General features: G+C 43.7%; 1 protein-coding gene across 1 annotated transcript in view; it reads right to left on the reverse strand.

Moving 5' to 3' along the window:
* LOC133442205 (endothelin-converting enzyme-like 1) overlaps positions 1-25,618 on the reverse strand; it is a 164,094-nt gene that overhangs the window by 34,874 nt on the left and 103,602 nt on the right. The window contains exon 12 of the mRNA XM_061720153.1: positions 19,308-19,359. Within this exon, the coding sequence (XP_061576137.1) occupies positions 19,308-19,359 (52 nt within the window). The remainder of the gene's footprint in view (positions 1-19,307; positions 19,360-25,618) is intronic.

Below are 25,618 nucleotides of genomic sequence, written 5' to 3' on the forward strand. Positions count from 1 at the left end.
CGCCGCCTGCCGCTCTCTCTGCCCCTCTCTCTCCGGAGACGCGGACGCGCCACCGTCCCGGTGAGCCCGTCTAGGAGATCCACGGAGCTTTTCCATTGCCGTCACCCGGCGATCCATGGCCGCTGTAGCCGCCCCGAGGTCCTCATTTACGCTTGCTTGCGCGTCCAGGGCCTCTCTCAGCCTGGAGACTTCATGGCTCAGCTGTTCCACTCTACTGAGCAGCGCAGACGCATCCATGCTGCCAAATCCAACAGGTGGAAGTTCATCCAGGTAGTGCGAAACAAATCTAGGGATGTTTTCACCGCACTCATTTAGCACCTTCAGACAGTCTTTGATGTTATTATTGTCCTTTTGCGGGCCTTTGTGCTTGATGCAGCGTATAGTAGTCGCGAACACGTCAAACAGCATTCGTTTGGATTCCTCAATCCACTCAGATGAGAAGTTGTTCGAGGCCAACAAAACAACCTCATCATGTGACAGAGTTTTCATTTTGATGACAATAAAGTTCAAGAGCTCGTCCTCCACTATCACTTTACCATCAGATGTTTTATATATTAAAATCTCCGATTTTGATCGAGGGCACGCAGCACTTCCAGCACGCACTGCTGCACCTGCCGCCATCTTCCATATGACTGATCTTTAAAAACCACTACATAAAAAAAACCACTATATATATATATATATATATATATATGTATATATATGTATATATATATATATATATATATATATATATATATATATATATATATATACAGTTATTTTGGATGAAAAAGCCCAGCTGTAGGAGGCTGCCCGGGCATTGCGCAATACCAGCATGAACGCATCATCTCAAATTCCATCCACCCATCCACCCATCCACCCATCCATCCATCCATCCATCCATCCTCCCGGAGGGACATGCCTGGAACACCTCCCTAGGGAGGAGGGACATGCCTGGAACACCTCCCTAGGGAGGCGTCCAGGAGGATCCGGTACAGATGCCCAAGCCACCTCAGCTGACTCCTCTCAATGTGAAGGAGTAGCGGCTCGACTCCGAGCTCCTCCCGGGTGACCGAACTCCTCACCCTATCTCTAAGGGAGCGATATCTTAAAAACTAAAGCAGCACAAACAAAATGTCCTTCTGCACAAACCAGCACAAATGATTGAGAATATTTTCACTGAGTTTTGCTTGGGGTGGCATGGCAGCTTCACGCAGGTCTTGCTGGCGACCATAACTTGCTTGTCAGAAAGACGTGGTTGGTGTAGACACTTGTCACTCAAACATGCCTGACCCTGGTCTGACCAATAGGGAAGCATCCGCCCACTGCGGGATGTTTGGGTCAAAATGATTCAATAAAAAAAAAAGACTTCAAAACCTTTTTCACTTCAATCAAAAAAAAAATCACTTCAAATCGAAAAAAATATTTTAAATTTAAAAAAAGTGTTCAAATGCAATTTTTTGGGTCTAAAATATTGTTTTGCATTCAAACACTTTTTTTATTTGATTGTCCTACCCATAATATGGCCCAAACACAAAAAAACACTACGTCAATCAAAAAAGTTGCTTCAAACAAAAAAACCTTCACTTCTATCAAAGAAAACATTTCCAATCAAAGAAAAACAGCGTTCAAATGCATTTTTTTGAGTGTCAAATATTCTTTTGCATTCAAATACTTTTTTTCTTTGATTGAAATCATTTTTATTGATTGAAGTGAATTTTTTTTTAATTGAAAATATATTTTTTTGATTGAAGCAATCTTTTTTTTAATTTAATAATTAAGACACAAATCTACCTCCATAGTGAGAGTGGAACAAACAGGCAAAGTCCAGTGGATAAAGTTTTCACTTTCTCCAAGTGACTTATTTCGGGTAAGTGTGTGTGCGGATGCATTCATAAGAGAGACCAGTGTCCAGCAAAGAATAAAGAATGTAACAAATGTAACAAAATAGGCCATTTTGCTGTCAAATGCAGGACCAGACAAGTCCAAGAAGTGACAGAGGAAATTGACAGCTTATTCCTGGGCTCCATAGATAAGACTGCTAATAAGAGCGGAGCAACAGTGGATCAAGTCGTCACTGATACAGAGCCACTATGGCGTACTACACTAGTGATATGCAGGACTGCAGTCAACTTGAAAATTGATTCAGGTGCAGACACCACAATAATAAATTAAGCAACATTCTGTGAAAAACCAAAACGGAGATCTGTGACGTCAAAAATCGACAGTCCAGGAGGAAAGGTGGACCATAAAGGACAGTTTTTGGTCACTATTCAGGTATCTGAAGGAAGTAAAACTAAAGACTGCTACTTCAGAGTGATAGTTGCTAAGTCTACATGCGAAAATTTGCTGAGCAGATCAGTTGCAACTTTACTGGGCTTAGGACTGCTGAAAATAGTCCTTGAAGAAAACGCAGAGCCATACTGTGTTGCAGCACCCTGCCGTATATCCATTCCAATTTTGCCACAAGTTGAAGAGGAGTTAAAGTGGATGGAGAAGAATGGCATAATAGAGCGCGTGACGGAGCCCACAGAATGGGTTGCGCCTATGGTAGCAGTGATCATACCGACTAGGAGTGAGGATTTGTGTAGGACTCACCAAACCGAACGAGAATGTTAAAAGAGAAAAGTATGTCCTGCCCACTGTCAACAGTGTTCTGCCTAAACTAGCTGGAGGCTCAGTGTACACGACGCTGGATGCAGCCAGCAGCTTTTGGCAAATAGCCCTGGCTAAAGACAGCTCACAGCTAACCACATTTATAACTCCAAAAGGCCACTACTGCTTTAAACGAGTCCCTTTTGGAATAACTTCCGCACCAGAAATATTCCAGAGAAAAATACAGGAGCTGTTGCAGGACCATGAGGGAACAGTGGTCTATATGGATGATATTCTAGTGTTCGGAGCCACAATGGAAAAACACGACCGCCATCTGGAAAAAGTTATGGAAACTATCCACAGGTCTGGCTTGAAACTTAACTGCCAGAAGTGTAAGATCAGACAGAGCTCTCTTCACTCTTTAGGCCATGTTGTTAGCCAGGACGGCATCGCCACTTGCCCAAAGAGGGTGTCCGACATCACAGCCTTGGAGACACTAAAAAATGTACCGGTAACTGAAATGAAGCGGGTGCTGGGTATGGTGAACTATGTTGTCAGATACGTACCACACTTGTCTGACACTTTGCATCCTCTTAACGAAACTGTTGGGGCGGCAGTACTTCAGGTGGTGGAGCGGGTCGTCCAATGATCGGAAGGTTGGCGGTTCGAATCCCGCTCTGTCCCAGTTTGCTGTTGTAGTGTCCTTGGGCAAGACCTTACCCACCTTGCCCCGTGTGAATGTGTTTGAATGTGTATGAATGTTGGTGGTGGTCGGAGGGGCCGTTAGGGGCGATATGGCAGCCACGCTTCCGTCAGTCTGCCCCAGGGCAGCTGTGGGTGCAAATGTAGCTACCACCACTGGAGAGGATGTGTATGAATGAATAATGATCTTTGTAAAGCTCTGGGTGCCTTGAAGGGCGCTATATAAAACCAAGTCATTATTATTATTATTATTATTATTATTATTATTATTATTATTATTATTATTATTATTATTATTATTATTATTAATAAAAACAGGTGTGCCATGGACATGGGGCCCCCAGCAGGAATAAAGGCTTCAGGAAGGTTAAAGCACTGATATCCTCTGTTCCCGTGCTCCAGTACTTTGACCCAAAGAGACCCACAGTAGTAGGCGGTGACGCATCCAGTTATGGACTTGGTAGCGTACTGCTGCAGGATCATGGAGGTACGCTCAAACCTGCTGCTCTCGTACTCTCACTGAAGCAGAAAAGAAATACGCACAAATAGGGAAAGAATGTCTCGCTGGTGTGTGGGCTTCAGAGAGATTTTACCTGTATTTGTGTGGTTTGGAGAGGTATAGACTATTGACTGACCATAAACCGCTAGTGAGGCTCATCAACCACAGAGACCTGGGGAGAGCTCCTTTAAGATGTCAGTGTCTTCTTATCCGTCTCATGAAGTTCAACCCAGTCGCTGAGTACATCCCAGCAAGAACCTGGTTATGCCCGACACACTGTCAAGGCACCCGGAGTCTAAAGTGGATGATACTGGACTAAACGAGGATGGCCAAGCATATGTGGATGCTATTGAGGAACAGAAAAAGCACCAGTCAGTGGTAGAGCGCACAAAGGCGGAAACTGTTAAAGACGACTCTCTGCAGCTGGTCAGACACTATATCATGTCAGGGTGGCCACAACATGAGAGAAGTTTCGCCATGCCTGCCATGGACTATTTCAGGGACAGAAGCAGTCTAAGTGAACAAAACGGCCTGCTGAAAAGAGCAAACCAAATACTGATTCCACAAACTCTAAGATCAGAGATGTTGGAAAGGATCCACCATGGGGATCAAATGTCGAGAAAGGTACAAAGATGCCATCTGGTGGCCTAAAATCAGCTCAGCAGTAAAGCACAAGGTGCAGTCTCTCATTGCAACAAACACAAACCAAGCCAGCACCGGGAGCCACTTATCACAACCCCACTGCCAGAAACTCGCAGTTGATTTGTGTGAGGTTAAAGGAAAGTACTTCCTGGTAGTCATGGACTACTACTCAAGGTGGCTGGAGATATTGAGCCTCACCAGTACCACTAGTGAAGCTGTGATGAGAGAGCTGTTGAGCATATTTGCACGGTTTGGAATACCGGAGGAAATGATAATGGATAACAGCCCACAGTTCGCATCGCAGCAGTTCAAGCACTTTACGTCTAAGTATGACATACTGCACACAACGTCGAGCCCGTATTATCCCCAGGCTAATGGGCTCGCTGAGCGAGCAGTTCGCACAGCCAAATGCTCACCCTTCTGAGTTACCGAGACGAGGTTACAGAACCAACCAAGGAGAGTCCAGCTAGACTCCTTATGGGAAGGAGACTAAGGACCACCGTCCCCAAGCTGAACCACTTGCTGAGACCAGCTTGGCCTGATCTGTCTACAGTGAAGCAGAACAACACCAAAGTCAAAAAAGCATATTAAAGCACCTACAACAGGAGATATTCAGCAAAAACACTTCATGTTTTGGATGTGGGTGACAGGGGGTACATCTCAAAACCGACATCGAGAAGGGATGGAGTGGAACTGGGGACATCCAGGCGACACACCATGGTCGTTTGTTGTGAAAACGCCAGGCGGGGACACCATCAGACGAAACCGCCGGCACTTGCAGATCGTTAACAAGGAAGTTACAGAAACTCCATCAGGAACAACATCCTCCCCACCAGGCAGCAGTGTTACCAGACAGAAATTCCCTGGCCCTGACTGTGCCGATACTTTTGTGACACTGACACCAAGAGTCAAGATGACACGTTCAGAACGTGTTGTGAAACCTGTTGTTAAGTTAACCTTTTAGTTAGTTGGAAGGAAGCAATACGGGGCAGAATAATCTCAGGGACTGGTAGTCTAGCCACTACCCTGTAGTTTAGAAATGTTTTATTCCATCATATTATATATATATATATATATATATATATATATATATATATATATATATATATATATAAGATAATAATAATGGCTTGGTTTTATATAGCGCCCTTCTAGGCACCCAGAGCTTTACAGAGATCATTATTCATTCATACACATCCTCACCGGCGGTGGTAGCTACGTTTGTAGCCACAGCTGCCCTGGGGCCGACTGACGGAAGCGTGGCTGCCATATCGCACCAAACGGCCCCTCCGACCACCACCAACATTCAAACACATTCACACGGGGCAAGGTGGGTAAGGTGTCTTGCCCAAGGACACTACGACAGTAACTGGGACACAGCGGGATACGAACTGCCAACCTTCTGATCATTGGACAACCCGCTCTACCACCTGAGCTACTATATGTATGTATGTATGTATGTATGTATGTATGTATGTATGTATGTATGTATGTATGTATGTATGTATGTATGTATGTATGTATGTATGTATGTATGTATGTATGTATGTATGTATGTTGTATATATATATATATGTATATATATATATATATACAGAGCCACCTGGGAGATTTGCGAGGCCCTGTGCGAAATGGCTAGGGATGGCCCTCGCGCAAATTTTTTGGGGTTTTTCGGGTCGGATCGGGTGTCTATATGCGCAATTTTAACTCTACAATTAGCAAAATACTGGATACCTTCCCCTGCCTCATCATCATCTGGGCTTGCCTCGACGCGGGGCCCAACGGCTGCTTGAGACCCGGCTGGATCTGTGATTTTTGTAACAAATTTATCAAACGAGCCTTTCAGAGAGGCATTAAACTCTTCCATTTTCTTTAGTTTTTTTTCTTTTTTCATCCTCTGATGGAAATTTCCTGATTCTGTCTCGTTCTCTCGACATTGTGTGACAGTTTGTTCCAACTCCACCCATCTGGATCAGAGCAGCTTGTGTCTGCGCTTGGTCTGATCAGTTGTATTGAACAGACACGCGCATCATTGCACATATATTTATTGATATAAACAGACTAGTACACATTTAGGTCTGTAATGGAACGTGACTGTTGATATCTATAAGGGAAAAAACGAAAAAAGAATTTTGAAAAAAAATTAAAACCAAACTAAACACATCACACTGTCAGTGTGACAGTGACAGTTTAAAAGGCTTATTGAGTGGTATGAGCTGCATTATAAAGGGTCTTTTTTGAGCAGTGCTGAAACTGTAGCCTGTGTCATGGTTTGTGGCAGATTTTGTTATTTAAAAATGTACCGATACAACTGGCTAAGTATCTGCAAATTCCCCAGTATATTTCGACTGAAAACCCATCAACTTGCAATTCTGCATTGATTTAATTGCCTGCTGTATTATGTCTGTTTATCCATAAGCTGTCTTCTGGGGTGATCGTTGGAACGGCAAGCTCCTCTAAAATAACAGGTTGTGAAGAGTCATACATACAGCCAGACGTTCCCAACAGACCCTCACAATACGTTTGAGTCTGCCTGGTCTGTCCAACTTCCTCCTCCACCAGAAATTTGTCCCAGTTAAAAGCAACATCTGAACCAAAAATCTTCACTAACTCTGAATGGATTTTATGCCAGAAAGCATTTACTTTTGGACAGGCCCAAAACAAGTGGTAGTCGTTAGCCTCTTGGGAGCCACATAACCTCCAGCAGCTGGAGGAGCCTGAATGGTGACAGCTCTGAGCAGCTGTAATAAAATATCTAATAAGAGACTTCCAGCTGAAAGATCGCCATGAAGTTGACTGTGATATTCTCCATTGGAATTCACAGTATTTCATCCAAACATCCTCTGATAGGTTGGTTTCCCTGTCCCATTTTAACTTAACATAATTGGTATTTACTGTTTTAGCCTCCTGAAGACCCCTGTAAAGTCTAGAGATGACTTTAAGCCCTGAATCATCACTGTAAGCGCTCATAAATACTTTTAATAAGCTATTATCATTTGCTTTCTGGCCTTTTCCCATAACATTGTTTATGTGATGGCGCACCTGAAGAAATCTAAAAAAATCCTTATTATTTAAACCATGTAGTCTTTTCAACGTCTGGAAGCTCTTTATTGTTGCCTTGTTGAAAAATGTGCAGTATAAGGAGAGACCCTGTTTAACCCATCTCTTATAGGTACCATCCATTTGATTTGGAGCAAAATCAACATGATAACAACACCATTTCAAGATTTTTACCTGCTCGAGCATGTCATTCCTAGCTATAATAGTTAACCATGTTTTCAGAGACAAGTTAATCCATCTATTACCCACTACCATCAAGATCCTAAACTATGCTGAAATATAATAATCTTTACGACAAGGTCCTCCTTTATTCTGTGGCAGTTCTCATTTTTATTTTTATTTTCCTCGTTTTTATTTTTATTTTCCTCGTTTTTATTTTTCCGACGAAATGAGGGCCTCTTTTCCCCCCTAAACGTGCCCCAAAAGTCACCAAATTTTGCACGCAAGCCAGGCATGGCGAAAAATTTGATATTTAATGGTTTGCATTAATGGGCGTGGCCTAATGGCTCAACAGCGCCCCCTAGAAAACTTTGTGCCTCAAGCCCCACAATACGGTTTGACGTACATGAAATCGCTACACACCTGTATCATGTCGCAACTTAAAGAAAAGTCTCTTGGCGCCATGGCCGAAGCCAAACAGGAAGTCGGCCATTTTGAATTAATTGTGTCATTTTGGTGCAATTTATGCCATTTCTTCGGCCGTTAATGCAGCCTGAACCGTAACGTGTACCCAGGTGTGTTATACATCAAAATGTGTGTCTCGATCCTGCAACGATGCGCATTACTTTTCTCAGTCAAAAGCGTTACCGTGGGGACGATAGACACCAAAAAGCGCGCCCCCCCTTCATCTGATTGGTCCATATTTGATAGTTTCTACTTTCTACAGAAAAATAAACACCATTCATCCATCCATACAGCTCACATCTGTCTGTTTTTTTTGTTTTTTAGACAGCTTTACAAGGCGTGACACTTCTGACTCTGCCAGCAAAGGATTATTTTATCATTACTGGAAGGGTAAGCGCATATTTATTTAATTAATAAAGGCACAACACATTCAATGTAGGCTAATGTAATCACCATGTTAATTAAAATCAGCGTGGATTTTCGCTGGATAAATTCGATTTTTTCACTGTGTGAATGAAAATTTGAAGGTGCCACCTCATGCATTATATTCCATATGTCTATGACAGTTATGATGCCTTTTCTTTTTTTTCCCTCAAGTTGATCATTCACAAAGACTAAATGGCACTTATATGAAGGCATGGGTAATGCTCAGAAAGGATAGTGTTATGCTTGGAGCCCACTGCAACTTCAAAGCTGGAGAGCTGCTCTCATGTGTCAGCTGTCTTGTTCGTGGGTTTCATGGCATAAATACATTTTTATCACGCCTCTCTGGATCTTTATGAATCAGATAAAAAGCTCTGTCCCCCCTTTTCTAATATTCTGGCATCCCGATGCACAACAGCTATCGGGCACTGTTACTACTGTTTACCAGCGCAGAAACTCCACAAAATTAGGGTTTTTGCATTCTAGAGTGTTGCACGCTGGGAATTCTGACGTAATGGTCCAGAGCTCTGCACGTGCACGGCAAGACAATTTGATCACTGTCAGGCCATCCAAGCCTGATACACGGGGGACCCATCTTCTCATCAGCAAATCATTGCTCAGAAAATAAGATGGACCAACCTCTACACCAGAAGTCGGCACAAAATCAAACAGTTCTTTTAATGAAGGATCAGCCTTCTGATCTGCCACTAGATCTGCAAGAGACACACTCAATTGGTCAACAGGCAACGACAAAGGACATGGAATGATATGTCTTCCTAAATTATCTGCTGGCTTCCTCCTATCCGTGCTCAAACTACTCACTGAATGCTTTACCACAGAGGCAGAAGAAACTTGTGGCTAGAGGTGAATGTTTTAATAGATCATGCCACATACGTGGACCTGCCAAGTCTTTACCCAAGATAATATCAACACCAGTGAATGGCAACTCTGGATGACACCTGCATCTACATTCCCCTGTACCAGGTCACAGCAGAAGTATACCTTATGAACAGGAACAAATAGTGTGTTCATTCCGATACTTCGTATTGGAACACAGCTATCAGTGTCATGTTGGGCAAAAAAAACCAGACTGACAACAAAAGTAACAAAGCACCAGCATCCCTCAATAGGCCTGAATATCTTAACAGGCACTTTCTCCTCACTGCCAACCAAAGATACAGAACCTTCTGAGACAAGTGGAGCATAACCAGAAGAAATGTCAGCTGCATACAAAGTCCTAGCCTGTACCTGAGAAGAATCAGACACACCATCATGTGTTCTGGAAGCAGCTACCTTATTACTACTGTCATTTAGCAGACGCTTTTATCCAAAGCGACTTACATATGAGAGAACAACACAAGCACAAAATCCCATAGGAGGGTATAGCTGGATCAGTGCTGGTCAGACTGCTGTGAGTCCAGTTGGACGCAGGTGCTGCCATGCCAGTGCTAGAATCTTTTTTTTTCCCTTCGCCCAACCAACAGTCCCTTTATACACGAAAGCTACGTCTAAAAAAACATCATCTTGTCATAAGTGCATGCATCTTACTCAATTTGTTATTGATTTATATGTGTGTCCCCAGACCTCCACACAGTAGTTAATGTATGGGACTAGGAAACAGCTGTAACAGATGTAATTAATTTTGGTTGAGGATGTCCTTTATTTTATACAATATTCCTATGGCTTTGGATTTCATTTTGACTTAACGTGGTTTACATGTGGCTTCCAGCATAGTTTATAATCGATAATAACACCTAAGAATTTATTCTCATATACTCTTTCTAATTTGATATTATTAATCTTAATTTGTGGCTGGTCATTAGGTTTACGGTATCCAAATAATATGAATTTAGTTTTATTTATGTTTAAAGATAATTTATTAATGTCAAACCATCGTTTTAATCTAGTTAATTCCTCTTGAACTGTATTCAGGAGCTCGACCAAATCTTTTCCAGAGCACAGCAGGGTGGTATCTTCAGCAAAAAGAACACATTTCAAGACACATTGCAGATATCATTTATGTACAGAGTGAACAGTATTGGGCCCAGGATTGATCCTTGAGGAACTCCACATGTTACTCGCATCAGATCTGATTTGACTGTACATATTGTTTTCTATTTGCCAGATAGTCTGCAAGCCATGAAAGTGCTTTTCCTCTGATTCCATATCTTTCCAATTTTTTCCAAGAGTATAGTATGATCAATTGTGTCAAAGGCCTTTTTAAGGTCTATAAAGATCCCAACTGTGTATTCATTTTTTTCAATGGCTGAGGATATTTGCTCAGTCAAATCAATCACTGCCATTGCAGTTGATCTATTTGACCTAAATCCATATTGATGTTCACTAAAGAGGGCGTGACTTTCAATGAAGTGGTCTAATCTTGTGGCAAAGAGTTTTTCTATTATTTTTGAGAAGAAGTGAAATTGGCCTATAATTTGAAAAAATGTGCTTATCTCCGTTTTTGTATATTGGAATAACCTTGGCTATTTTCATTGAGTTGGGAAAAGTACCAGTTAGAAATGATTGATTACAAATATGTGTAAGTGGTTTAGCTACGTATTCTATAATATCTTTTACTAGTGCCATGTCAATATCAGTGCTGTCGGTGGATTTTTTATTTCTAAACTTGCGAACCACATCTACTAACTCATTCTCCTCTACTTTTTTCAGAAAGATGGTGTTTGGGTTTCTAGTGATAATATCCACCTCTACCCTGTCCCTTAGTAAGGGATCAGCAATATCCTTTGCTAAATTAAAGCCTACATTTACAAAATAGTCAGTACATTCATTTGCTGTTTCTTTAATGTGGTTGCAGTTTGTTTATCATTTTTAATAAAATAGTTTGGATAATCAGATTTTCCAGTACCCTTTTTAATAATAGTGTTGAGCACTTTCCATGTGCCCTGTGTATTATTTTTGTTCTTTTCCAATAATTGGTAGTAATAATCCGGGCGGCAGTAGCTCAGGTGGTAGAGCGGGTCGTCCAATGATCCGCTCCATCCCAGTTACTGTCGTAGTGTCCTTGGGCAAGACACCTTACCCACCTGGCCCGTGTGAATGTGTATGAATGTGTATGAATGTTGGTGGTGGTCGGAGGGGCCGTTTGGCGCGGAATGGCAGCCACGCTTCTGTCAGTCTGCCCCAGGGCAGCTGTGGCTACAAAACGTAGCTTACCACCACCAGTGAGAATGTGTATTAGATTGTCATTATATTTGTCAATTTGTTTTTATATTTCTCACATTTTCTTTCTTCTTCCTTAGTTCTATTTTTTGGAAACTGTTTATATAGGATATTCTTTTTTTTACATGCATTTTCCAGCCCCCTGGTCATCCAGGGCTTGCTTTCATATTTATTTTTCCGCCGTTGTGTTCTTATAGGGCAATATAAATCATAAAGGATGTTAAAGACTTTCAGAAATTCCTCATATGATTCATTGGGATCATGTTTGGAATAGACCTCCCTCCAACATTGTTTCCTTAAGTCATCCTTAAGACCCTCTATGGCAGCTGGTGTTTTAAGCCTCATCAATCTGTTATTATCAGTATCATTGTTTGGTTTGTTCTTTAGAAGGTTCTGAAATGTGGCAAATACTGGAAGGTGATCACTTATATCGCATAGTAGCAGTCCACTTACAATTTTACTCCCCAGTTCATTGGTAAAAATATTATCAATTAAAGTTGCGCTGTTGCTGGTTATCCTTGTTGGTTTTAAGATAGTAGGGAGTAGACCTAAATAGGGATGTCCCGATACCATTTTTTTCACACAGAGTACGAGTACGAGTATTTTAATTTGTGTACTCGCCGATACCGAGTACCGATCCGATACTTCTATCACAAAAATAACTAGGCTAAAAATGCAATGACAAATGCAATGAATTGGAAGACAGGTTTTATTTGCAGAAATTCAATTTTAAACAAAACTCGGCCAGCTAGGCCACGTTGAGCTGTTACTTTTCTTTTATCCCTTTTATCCGTCAATCTCATGACATCACTGGGTGATTCTTTGGGAAAAATGTTTGTTTTTGCATGTTTTGTCACATTTACACAGACTCAAACACACACAGTTTCTATGAGTTCATGGGCTTGTTCTAGTTCTGCCTGGTTAAAAAAATCTAAATCTAAAAAAATAGATAAAAGTACAAAGGCTTGAAATTTTGTCATTTTCAGGTGAGAGGCAGGGGTTACACCCTGGACAGGTCACCAGTCCATCACAGGGCCACATATAAACACACTCATGCTCACACCTATGGGCAATTTAGAATCACCAATTATTTTTTATTTATTTTATTGATTTAATTTGCCTGAAGATGATTATTTTGTACTTCAGACGTTACTCAACAGTTACTCAGTACTTGAGTAGTTTTTTCACCAAGTACTTTTTTACTTTTACTCAAGTAATTATTTGGATGACTATTTTTTACTTCTACTTGAGTCATATTATTCTGAAGTAACAGTACTTTTACTTGAGTACAATTTTTGGCTACTCTACCCACCTCTGGAAACAACATAAACAATCAAATAGAATTTAAAAAACAGGCTAAATGAAATTATGTTGCACACTCTTGCTACAGCCACAGAGCAGCAGCTCAGCCAGGCTGCCAGGCCCGGGGAGCCGCGGTGCGGCTCAACGTCTCCCCCTAGCGGCGCTAACCAGTAACTACAAGTATCGGTGCGTGGTATCGGATAATTTTTGCGTGTACGAGTATATGAGGGCAGTATCGGCCCCGATACCGATACCAGTATCCGATACCAGTATCGGTATCGGGGCATCCCTAGACGTAAACTATACATTGTGTCAATAAAATCACTATTTTCTTTTTGTTCATTTGGGTTTAGCAGATCTACATTAAAGTCTCCACATAGAAGGACCCTTTTCATATATTTAATTTGTCCATACATTTCAACCATCACATCCTTGAATATGTCTGAGCAGGAACCTGGTTTTCTATAGATGCAACTTGCAATTATGTTTCTAGAGTTTTCGGTTATAATTTCTATAGTTATACATTCCATCACATTCTGTATTGTTGTAGACATGTCCTTTACTATTTTGCAATTTAATTTGTTATTGACAAAGAGGGCTACTCCTCCTCCCTTTTTTTTGTTCTCTATTGGTTGTAAACAAAACATATCCATCCAGTTCAATTTCTGCTTCTTTCTTTTCACTAAGCCATGTCTCAGAGACTGCAATTATGTTAAACTTGGGGAGTTTGCTCAGGTAATCCTTAATAGATGTAAAGTTACTGTGAATACTTCTGCTGTTTAAATGTATAATTGATAGAGAGTGGTCCAATACAATATGTTTCAGTTTCAGTGTAGTATTCACAGTTACAGTCAAAGTTATTATAGAAATATCTGAGTCTGTGTTATTCTCATGCCCATACCTTGTGTGCTCTGTGTGACTAAAAGTAGAAAAATTTAGATTTTCAAATTTGCTTTGGAGCCCTCCCGTAGGCCCACCACCCGTGGGAGGGTTCATAAGGGGAAGGTGCCGTGTGATTTGGGTGGCAGCCGTGGGCGGGGGCCCTGGCGACCCAATCCCCGGACGACGACTCTGGCTTTAGGGACATGGAATGTCACCTCGCTGGGGGGGAAAGAGCCTGAGCTTGTGCGGGAGGCTGAGAGGTATCGACTAGAGATAGTCGGGCTCACCTCCATGCACAGCCTGGGCTCTGGAACCCAACTCCTTGAGAGAGGTTGGACTCTCTTCCACTCTGGAGCTGCCCATGGTGAGAGGCGGCGAGCTGGTGTGGGCTTGCTCATAGCTCCCCAGCTCAGCCGCCATGTGTTGGAGTTCTCCCCACTTAACGAGAGGGTCGCTTCCGTGCGCCTTCGGGTCGGGGATAGGTCTCTCACTGTCGTTTCGGCCTACGGGACGAACGGCAGTGCAGAGTACCCGGCCTTCCTGGAGGCCCTGGGAGGGGTGCTGGAAAGTGCCCCAACTGGGGACTCCATCGTTCTGTTGGGGGACTTCAACGCTCACGTGGGCAGCGACAGTGTTACCTGGAGAGGTGTGATTGGGAGGAACGGCCTCCCCGATCTGAACCCGAGCGGTGTTTTGTTGTTGGACTTCTGTGCGAGTCACAGTTTGTCCATCACGAACACCATGTTCGAGCATAAGGGTGTCCATCAGTGCACGTGGCACCAGGACACCCTAGGCCGGAGGTCAATGATCGACTTTGTTGTCGTTTCATCTGACCTTCGGCCGTATGTCTTGGACACTCGGGTGAAGAGAGGGGCTGAGCTGTCAACTGATCACCACCTGGTGGTGAGTTGGATCCGCTGGCAGGGGAGGAAGCTGGTCAGACCTGGAAGACCCAAGCGTATCGTGAGGGTCTGCTGGGAACGTCTGGCAGATTCCCCTGTCAGGGAGGTCTTCAACTCCCACCTCCGGGAGAGCTTTGACCGGATTCCAAGGGAGGCCGGAGACATTGAGTCCGAATGGACCATGTTCTCCACTTCCATTGTTGACGCGGCCGTCCGGAGCTGCGGCCGTAAGGTGTCCGGCGCCTGTCGCGGCGGCAATCCCTGAACCCGGTGGTGGACACCGGAAGTAAGGGATGCCGTCAAGCTGAAGAAGGAGTCCTACCGAGCCTGGCTAGCTCGGCGGACTCCCGAGGCAGCTGACGGGTACCGGCAGGCCAAGCGGACTGCGGCCCGGGCAGTCGCGGAAGCAAAAACTCGGGTCTGGGAAAAGTTCGGGGAGGCCATGGAGGAGGACTACCGGTCAGCCTCGAGGAAATTCTGGCAAACCATCCGGCGCCTCAGGAGGGGGAAGCAGTGCTCCGCCAACACTGTTTACAGTGGAGGAGGGGAGCTGTTGACCTCGACTGGGGACATCGTCGGGCGGTGGAAGGAATACTTCGAGGATCTCCTCAATCCCACTGACACGCCTTCCGTCGAGGAAGCAGAGGCTGAGGATTCAGAGGTTGATTCATTCATCACCCAAGCTGAAGTCACCGAGGTAGTTCGGAAGCTCCTCGGTGGCAAGGCACCGGGGGTGGATGAGATCCGCCCTGAGTACCTCAAGTCTCTGGATGTTGCGGGGCTGTCGTGGCTGACACGCCTCTGCAGCATCGCGTGGCAGTCGGGGACGGTGCCTCTGGACTGGCAGACCGGGGTGGTGGTCCCTCTCTTCAAAAAGGGGGGCCGGAGGGTGTGTTCCAACTACCCAATCACACTCCTCAGCCTCCCGGGGAAAGTCTATTCCAGGGTGCTGGAGAGGAGAATTCGGCCGATAGTCGAACCTCGGATTCAAGAGGAACAATGCGGTTTTCGCCCTGGCCGTGGAACGCTGGACCAGCTCTACACCCTCCGCAGGGTGCTCGAGGGCGCATGGGAGTTTGCCCAACCAGTCCACATGTGTTTTGTGGACCTGGAGAAGGCTTTCGACCGTGTCCCACGTGGCATCCTGTGGGGGGTGCTCCGAGAGTATGGGGTCGGAGGCCCTCTGCTGAGGGCTGTACGGTCCCTGTATGACCGGAGCAGGAGCTTGGTTTGCATTGCCGGCAGTAAGTCAGACCTGTTCCCGGTGCGTGTTGGACTCCGGCAGGGCTGCCCTTTGTCACCGGTTCTGTTCATTATTTTTATGGACAGAATTTCTAGGCGCAGCCAAGTGCCGGAGGGGGTACGGTTCGGGAGCCACTTGATTTCATCTCTGCTTTTTGCAGATGATGTGGTCTTGTTGGCTCCCTCGAGCCAGGACCTTCAACATGCACTGGGGCGGTTTGCAGCCGAGTGTGAAGCAGCTGGGATGAGAATCAGCACCTCTAAGTCTGAGGCCATGGTTTTCGACCGGAAAAAGGTGGCTTGCACCCTCCAGGTCGGGGGAGAGTTCCTTCCTCAGGTGGAGGAGTTTAAGTACCTTGGGGTCTTGTTCACGAGTGAGGGGAGAACGGAGCGCGAGATCGACAGGCGGATCGGTGCGGTGGCCGCAGTAATGCGGTCATTGTATCGGTCCGTCGTGGTGAAGAAGGAGCTGAGCCGAAAGGCAAAGCTCTCGATTTACCGGTCGATCTACGTTCCCACCCTCACCTATGGTCATGAACTCTGGGTCATGACCGAAAGAACGGGATCCCGGATACAAGCGGCCGAAATGAGTTTCCTCCGCAGGGTGGTGGGGCGCTCCCTTAGAGATAGGGTGAGGAGCTCTGTCACCCGGGAGGAGCTCGGAGTAGAGCCGCGTCACTCGGCTGGCCTGGGAACGCCTTGGAGTCCCCCCGGAAGAGCTGGAGGAAGTGTCCGGGGAGAGGGAAGTCTGGGGATCCCTGCTCCGACTGCTGCCCCCGCGACCCGGACTCGGATAATGCGGTGGACAATGGATGGATGGATGGAAATTTGCTTTGGTCACCAGAACACTCCATATCAGTGTCTACAAACTCCTCTGAATCAATGTCATAGAATGGGAATGAATATTCCTCGTCAATTTCTGACATTTATCATGCAAACATGCAAAAGGACTTGACTGGTTAAAGACAGAATATGCATATATTGGTCACAAGTGGTATGAAAAAGATGAAAAATTATTCAATTAAAGTTCAATTAAAAAAAAATACTTTAAAGATGTTGACATTTATAGAAATTAGTGAAAACGAGTGGAATAAGTATCATGATACTGATGATACTGAATGCGTAAAGTTAAACTGGCTTCCTTCCAACAGGGCCCAAAATTATTGAATTTGTACCCATTTCTACACACATGCTATTTATAAATATCCCTTTTTAGGGCCCGAGCACTTACAGTGCGAAGGCCCTATTGTATCTGTAGGAATTATTTTTTATTTTTTTCCTCGTTTTTATTTTTCCCGACGAAATGAGGGCCTTTTTGCCCCACTAAACGTGCCCCAAAAGTCACCAAATTTTGCAGGCAAGCCAGGCATAGCGAAAAATTCGATATTCAATGGTTTGCATTAATGGGCGTGGCCTAATGGTTCAACAGCGCCCTCTAGAAAACTTTGTGCCTCAAGCCCCACAATACCGTTTGACGTACATGCACGGAAATTGGTACACACCTGTATCATGTTACAACTTAAAGAAAAAGTCTCGTGGCGCCATGGCCGAAACCGAACAGGAAGTCGGTCATTTTGAATTATTCGTGTAATTTTGGCGCAATTTATGCCATTTCTTCAGCCACTTCTTCGCCCGAACCGTAAAGTGCACCCAGGTGTGTTATACATCAAAATGTGCGTCTCCATCCTGCGACGATGTGCATTACTTTTCTCAGTCAAAAGCGTTACGGTGGCGACGATAGACGCCAAAAAGCGCGCCCCCCCTTCGTCTGATTGGTCCATACAGATAAAACTTTGTGCCTCAAGCCCCACAATGCGGTTTGACGTACATGCACGAAAATCGGTACACACCTGTATCATGTCGCAACTTAAAGAAAAGTCTCTTGGCGCCATGGCCGAAACCGAACAGGAAGTCGGCCATTTTGAATTAATCGTGTAATATTGGCGCAATTTATGCCATTGCTTCAGCCGCTTCTTCACCCGAACCGTAACGTGCACCCAGGTGTGTTATACATCAAAATGTGCGCATAACCTTTGAATGGTTTGAAATAGAGAGTCGTGGGTTGTGTCATCGGACTCGGTATTGAGTACTTGACTTTCATTGGCATGAATTAGCCCCGTCCCTTCTCCTGATTGGTCAATATCTGATAGTTCCTATTTTCTGCAATAACTTTTGAATGCTTTGACATAAAGAGTCGTGGGTGGTGTCATCGGACATGGTTTTCAGTCCTTGAACATAATTGGTGCAAATTAGCCCCGCCCATTCATCTGATTGGTCGATATCTGATAGTTCCTACTTTCTGTCATAACTTTTGAATGGTTTGACATAGAGAGTCGTGGGTGGTGTCATCTGCTAAATGTCCAGGCCTGAAGAATCTACATGCAAGTCATACAAGCTTCCACTGCAGCACGCCTGAACGTGCACAAGGGTGGAGGACCGTTCATCGCTGCTTGCAGCTTTAATTTATTATTATATTTGCTTGTCATATCTATTCACCAAGCTATATATTATTTTCCATGAACTGTCATAATTTCTGTAACCTGTGATGTCAAGACTGGACGTATGCATGAAATACATATTTGTTCATATAGTTTCTGATTTAAATTATATTTTCTATGAAGTTGATTAAATGCTACTTTTGTTCAATCAAATGTTCTCTTCTTTTCAGAATATAGAATAATTTTGTCATCACAACTGCAATTTTGATACAGCTTTTAAGGAGGAGCTTTGTTCCCTCACACACACACACATACGGTGATGTGAATATAAATTCATGGGCTAGTTTAGCAGGAAACAAAACAGCAGAGATGATTCTAGTCATGAATTTTGAATTGCCCATGAGTTTGTGTGTTCAGTTTGGGTTGGGCATGTAATTAGTTTCAGTCATAAATGTGTTCCTGGCTTAATATGTGTTCTGATTTAGTTGCACGACCACTTCAGTGTTCATTAATATTTTTTCATGAAGATCATATCTTAAAGGCAGAATCAGAGATAAAAGAGACAGAGGAGGCAATTTACATCTGCACCACCAAATTACTCAATGGTGTCAACTTTAGGGAGGCGACCTCTAAATGACATCTGTTCCATTAGCAAAGGGTTGTTCAATAATTGAGCTCTTGATGGGTAGTTAAATTAGTTAATAAGGTGTGTTGGGACTTTAGCAAAGGCTTTCCAGAATAACACTGCCTTTAATGACATATGCTGTTGCAGTTTTGGAGACTGTTGGCTCTCTATGAAGAGGCCGGGGCAGTGGTGGGCGACGGGGTACTTACTGTGGAAACTCAGGGTTGTACAGAGTGGGCTGAAGGATGCCGGCAGGAAAAACTATAAATAAGACAAAAAAAATGTCACAGAATATTAGACAAACTGTTGACATCTGACATGAATATCACCAAATTCCTTTCAAGGGGAAATCCTAAATCTTATCCTGATACATGGGTAATGCAGTGCTAATAAATACATTAAAAAAAGAATACATAAATATATAAAAAATAAACTGATCCTATTTCAAACAGGTACAAAAGGAGTATTCATGAAACTCAAAAATGGATGTCAATATATGGACAAACACCTCACTGGCTGAGTGAGCTCCAAACTTGCAAAGTACATACATGAGTGTGACCAGAAAAAAGGTGAATTGTTCAAGGCTTTGATTTATGACCAAGCTCCTGGAAGGCTTATAGTATTCAATTCAATTCAATTCAATTTTTATTTATATAGCGTCTAATACAACAGATGTTATCTCTAGACGCTTTCCAGAGATCCAGAACATGAACATGGGGGGGGGGCGCGGGAACACAGGCCAGAACGCAGCTCCCGAGGCTCCAGCCTGCAAACATGCACAACAGAGAAAAAAGGGGGGCCGGCACAAGAAACTACAGGTACGATGGACAAAAATGATAGCTATGAGATATTTATAATAAATAAAAATGGTAATAGAGAAGAGAGGCAGGGAAAAGGAGAGGAGAAGAAGGGTGAGAGGCACCGCCCAGCGGATCATGTTGGTGCCCCCCTGCAGCATAAGCCTATAGCAGCATATCTACCGCGAAGCTATATTTGAGACTAACTATTATAGTTTTGTTCTATAGCTGCAACTATGACTACTGACTCTAACACACTAGAGTTTACACTAGCTAGAGATTTACCAACACCAGCTAGAGGTTTACTAAACACTAACTATAGGCTTTACTAAACAGAAAGGTTTTAAGTTTAGCTTTAAAGGTGGAGGTGGTGTCAGCCTCCTTAACCCAGATTGGAAGTTGGTTCCAAAGTAATGGTGCCTGATAGCAGAACGCCCGCCCTCCAAATCTACATTTAGATACTCTAGGAACTACGAGTAAACCTGCACCCTGGGAGCGGAGAGCTCTACCAGGAACATAAGGCACTATCAAATCTTGTAAATACTGCGGAGCTAAGCCGTTTTGGGCTTTATATGCAAGTAATAAAATGTTATATTGAATTCTGAATTTTACAGGTAGCCAATGGAGCGACGCTAACACTGGAGAGACGTGGTCTCTCCTGCTGATTCCTGTCAGCACTCGTGCTGCTGCATTCTGGATCAGCTGGAGCCTATTCAGCAAATTACTTGGACATCCTGCTAACAACACATTACAGTAATCCAGTCTAGAAGATACAAACGCATGAACTAGTTTTTCTGCATCACTCTGCGAGAGGATTTTCCTAATTTTTGCAATATTACGGAGATGGAAAAACGCTATTTTACAAACCTGATTAACATATGGTTTAAACGACAAATCCTGATCGAAAACAACACCAAGGTTTGTCACAGTTGCACTGGAAGCCATCGCAACACCATCTAGTCCCTTCCTAAGATGCTCTGGACCAAGAATGATAACCTCTGTTTTATCTGAATTTAGAAGCAAGAAATTTCTGGACATCCAGTCCTTGAAGTCCCTAAGACATGCCTGAAGTTTAACCAACGGTTCTGTCTCATCCGGCTTCATAGACAAATAGAGCTGTGTGTCATCAGCATAGCAATGAAAGTGTATGCCGTGATTCTGGATTATACTTCCCAACGGCTGCATGTATAGACTGAACAAGATTGGCCCTAGCACTGAACCCTGCGGAACACCATAACAGACCCTTGACTGTTCTGAAGAAACCTCATGTACATGAACAAACTGGAACCTGTCAGATAGATATGATTTAAACCAACGTAGAGCTGTCCCTTTAATCCCAACAACGTGCTCTAACCTGTGCAGTAAAATGCCATGATCAACAGTGTCAAAAGCAGCACTGAGGTCCAGTAGAACCAATATGGACACTAATCCCTTATCTGAGGCCATAAGAAGGTCATTCGTGACTCGAACCAGTGCTGTTTCTGTGCTATGATGCATTCTGAACCCTGACTGAAAGACTTCAAACAGATCATTTCTATATAAACATAAACATAACTGGCTTGAAACTGCCTTTTCCAGAATTTTAGATACAAATGGAAGGTTAGAAATTGGCCTATAATTAGCTAAGGTGTCTGGGTCAAGAGAAGGTTTTTCAAGTAAAGGTTTAATTACTGCCACTTTGAAAACCTGTGGTACATATCCTAAGCTTAGGGATAGGTTGATTTGGTCCAGTATTGTCGCACCAATAAGAGAAAAAACATTTTTGAATAGTCGAGTCGGGATGGGGTCTGACATACATGTGGTAGACTTAGCTCTATTAACGAGTGAAGTCAGCTCAGGGAGGTCTATAGGATCAAAACAGTCTAGAGTCAAGTCAGAGCCTAGGGAAGTCGCTAAAGCTGAAGAAACGCCCACAACCGGCTGGTTGATTTCTTCTCTAATTCTCGTGATTTTACTGTTAAAGAAGCTCATAAAGTCTTCACTACTGAGAGCTGCAGGAATGCACGGCTCCACAGAGTTGTGACTCTTTGTCATCCTGGCTACAGTGCTGAACAGAAAATGTGGGTTACTTTTGTTATCCTCTATCAACGTTGAATAATAAGCTGTTCTTGCTTTGCGAATGGCTTTTTTATATACTATTAGAATATCTTTCCATTCACGATAGAAGTCTACAGACTTACAAGAGTGCCACTTTTTCCATTTTCCGCACGCTTTGTTTCAACATGCGAATATCTGAATTGTACCAGGGAGTTAAGCTCCTGTGGCTAGAAACCCTCCTTTTCAAAGGAGCAACTTCATCTAAAGCTGAGTGCAACAGATCAGCAGTGTTACTAACAAGAAAATCAACATCAACATCAGAGGTAGAACCCAGGGGCCTGTACTACGAAGCAAGTTCAACATACCCAGGATATCTTTTCCTTATCCAGATACACTAACCCGGACAATTGCAATCACGCTAAGCGGTCACAAGACGGTGGTTATCAACTCGGTATATCAACCCAGGTTTCTCCAATCTGGATATGAGCGCGTGCACATAAAAGGGGCAGTGTTTTCAGCGCATGACCAATCGCAAGCATGGAGAAGTCCGCTGTCAGAGCCGCTTATTTCAGTAGCGAAGAGCAAACAATAATTTTACGGAAATATGATGAGTATCAGGCATATAATACAGGCAAAAAGCAACACAGTTGCAGCTGCAAAATGCAACTGCAAAAGATCGCTGACTGTATAAATGTGTAAATTCATAGGGATATAAACATATATTTGAATATTCTGGGAATCTTAATCTTAAACTGTAAACCATGATCAGCAATATTAAAATAATAAAAGGCTTGCAATATTTCAGTTGATTTGTAATGAATCCAGAATGTATGACATTTTTTTGTTTTTGTGTTTGCATTACAGAAAATCACAATATTCTAATTTTCTGAGACAGTCCTGTATATATTGGTTCTATAACTATTGTTGTTGACCGATAACTTGTGCTGATGCTGTACCAAAGAATTGGGTTTTTTTATTTATTTTATTTTATTTTTTATTTTTTCAGGAGGGGGGTGTTTAGTATTTTACAGTGACTTCTCAGAATGTTCGAGGGACGAAATTGAAAATCCCTTTTTTGCTATCCCCTTACAAATGCATCTTCTTTTTGATTTCTTCTTGATTTATTTATTTAATTGGTATTAGTTTTGGATTGACTGTACATCGGATTTTGGGTGATGATTTGTTTTATTTATTCATTGATTGATTTATTTTTTATTTTCTCCTCCACCTCTTTTTTCTTTTTTTCCTTTTTTCCTTTTTTTTGATTTTTTTGGATCGTTCATACAGGGAAAGCAAAGGGGTTTTGGTGGTCCCTGAATACGCGTTCTGTTCGGAGGGATCCTCTCACGATCCGCGCACCAAGCTCCACTGGATTCTCTTCGAAAGGGCATGCCATTTTCCAAGAGAGCTGATTGGTCAGTGGGCGGTGCTTTTACACCCGGCGATCAGCATCTCGAACATAACCTGCTCCGGAGCAGGTTAGCTGTTCAGCATAAGTTACCATGGCGATGTGCCCCGATAAGAAGTGAACCACCGTCGTAGTCCTGAAAACCCAGGGTTAAACCTGAAGTTACCTCGCTAACCCCAAATCCCGCTTCGTAGTACAGGCCCCAGGTCACTGGCCTCTATTGCTTCAGTAGAGGCTTCACTATTTTCCACTGTCGCAAGATGAGCAATGGTCTCCTTAAATTTAGCAATAGCTTCATCAGACAAACATCTGCTAAAATAATACCTCCTGCCCTGCACTTCAACATCAACAACATTCAATTAAAACGTTAGTAAATAATGGTCGGATAAAAGTTTACAGGTGACACCGACAGATCATCAGTTTCAACACCGTAGGTGAGAACGAGATCGAGAGTATGATCAAAACAATGCGTCGGCCCGTCCACTTTTTGTGAGATACCCATTGATTCTAGAAGATAATTGAAAGCTAATTTAAGATTATCGCTTTCAATATCCATATGAATATTAAAATCACCCACTATGATGAATTTATCTGTACTGATCAATAATCCAGAAAGGAAATCTGAAAATTCAGACAAAAACTCTAGATAAGCGCCAGCAGGGGGCCGATACACTACCACTAACACAACTGGTTTCTCTGATTTCCAGCTCGGAAATTTCAGACTAATCGTGAGGCTTTCAAATGTATTATAATTGCACTTAGGTTCAATTTTTGTTTGGAGACTGGAGTTATAAATTGCTGCGACTCCTCCGCCTCGGCCCGTGTTTCTAGGAATGTGATGATTAAAGTAGCCGGGCAGAGTTGATTCATTCAAACTAACATACTCTTCCTCCTGTAACCATGTTTCTGTTAAGCAGAAAACATCACTCCTACTCTCTGTAATTATATCATTTACTAACAGAGACTTGGAGCTTAACGATCGTATATTTAGTACTAACGATCATATATTTAGTAGTAGTAGTAGTAGTAGTAGTAGTAGTATTTAGTAGTAGTACCATCAGCAACCCATTTCAGTGCACATGAAAAAAAATAATTAAAAGTGACAATGTTGAGGCTTCCGGTTGGTGAGCAGATGGAGTAGACGTGTTTCGCGAGTGCTCCCGTGAGTGCCAAACTTTTTAAACCACCAAGCCCTCAAACTTTCAAACTTTTTCCTTTAAAAAGGATTCCCTGTTGCTGTTTTTCTTTTTTTTTGTCTCGAACGAGCCCACTTACCTCCGAGATTGGCTTCGAAGAGCGGCAAGTCGGGCAAAAAGGACGATGCTGGCGCTGTCTTAACCCTGGCCATTACCACGTTGCTGGAGGAACACCGAGCTGCCCTGGCCGCCGAGTTCAAAAATACTTTCAGTCAGCTCGACTCCAAACTCGACCAAACGCGGCTCGCGGTCGAGGACCATGGCCAACGTGTTTCGTCCCTTGAACTCGCCACAGAAGACCTCAGCCAGCGAGTTACGGACCTTGAAGGCATCTGCTCGACTTTACGGGATGATAATGCTCGGCTAAAGGCTAAGGTCGTAGATTTGGAAAGCCGTAGCAGGAGGCAGAACATCCGTATCCTGGGTTTACCGGAGTCTACTGAGAGGTCTCCTACGGCTTTCTTCTCCAAGCTGCTGTGTGAGGTGTTCGGGAATGATACGCTGCCGTCACCGCCAGAAATAGACAGAGCGCACCGCTCTCTCGCCGCCAAGCCGGCACCCGGACAGAGACCTCGTCCGGTCATTCTCCGCCTGCACCGGTTCCAGACCAAGGATATCCTCGTGAGGGAAGCGCGGCGGAGAGGGAGGCTGGAATATCACGGCCACCCGATCCGGGTCGTGGAGGATTACAGCCCCGAAGTTGCCAGCCAACGAGCGGAATACAGCGGAGTTATGTCGGAGCTCTATCACCTGGGTCTGAAGCCGGCTCTGCTCTTCCCCGCCCGGCTCCGGCTCACGTTGTCCGGGGGGGCCAGGAAGTGGATCGGCTCCGTGGATGAGGCGCGCAAATTCATCACGAGTCGCAGCAAAGCTTCAAACCCGCCGTAACGGGACTGTTGGAAGCTTTCACGGCTCCGCCCTGCAGCCCGGTGTGGTTCACTGGCGCTCCCTGACTGACTTTTTTTCTCTCTCTTTTTTTTTACGTGAGTCATTATATTATTCCTGAGGGGAGGGTGAGTACCCCGCGACAACTGTTTTTTCAGTCTTTTTTTTTTGCCTGAAATCTTTTAGGGGTTAGTGTG

This window comes from Cololabis saira, chromosome 4 (genome assembly GCF_033807715.1).
Source record: "Cololabis saira isolate AMF1-May2022 chromosome 4, fColSai1.1, whole genome shotgun sequence".
NCBI classification, from domain to species: Eukaryota; Metazoa; Chordata; class Actinopteri; order Beloniformes; family Belonidae; genus Cololabis; species Cololabis saira.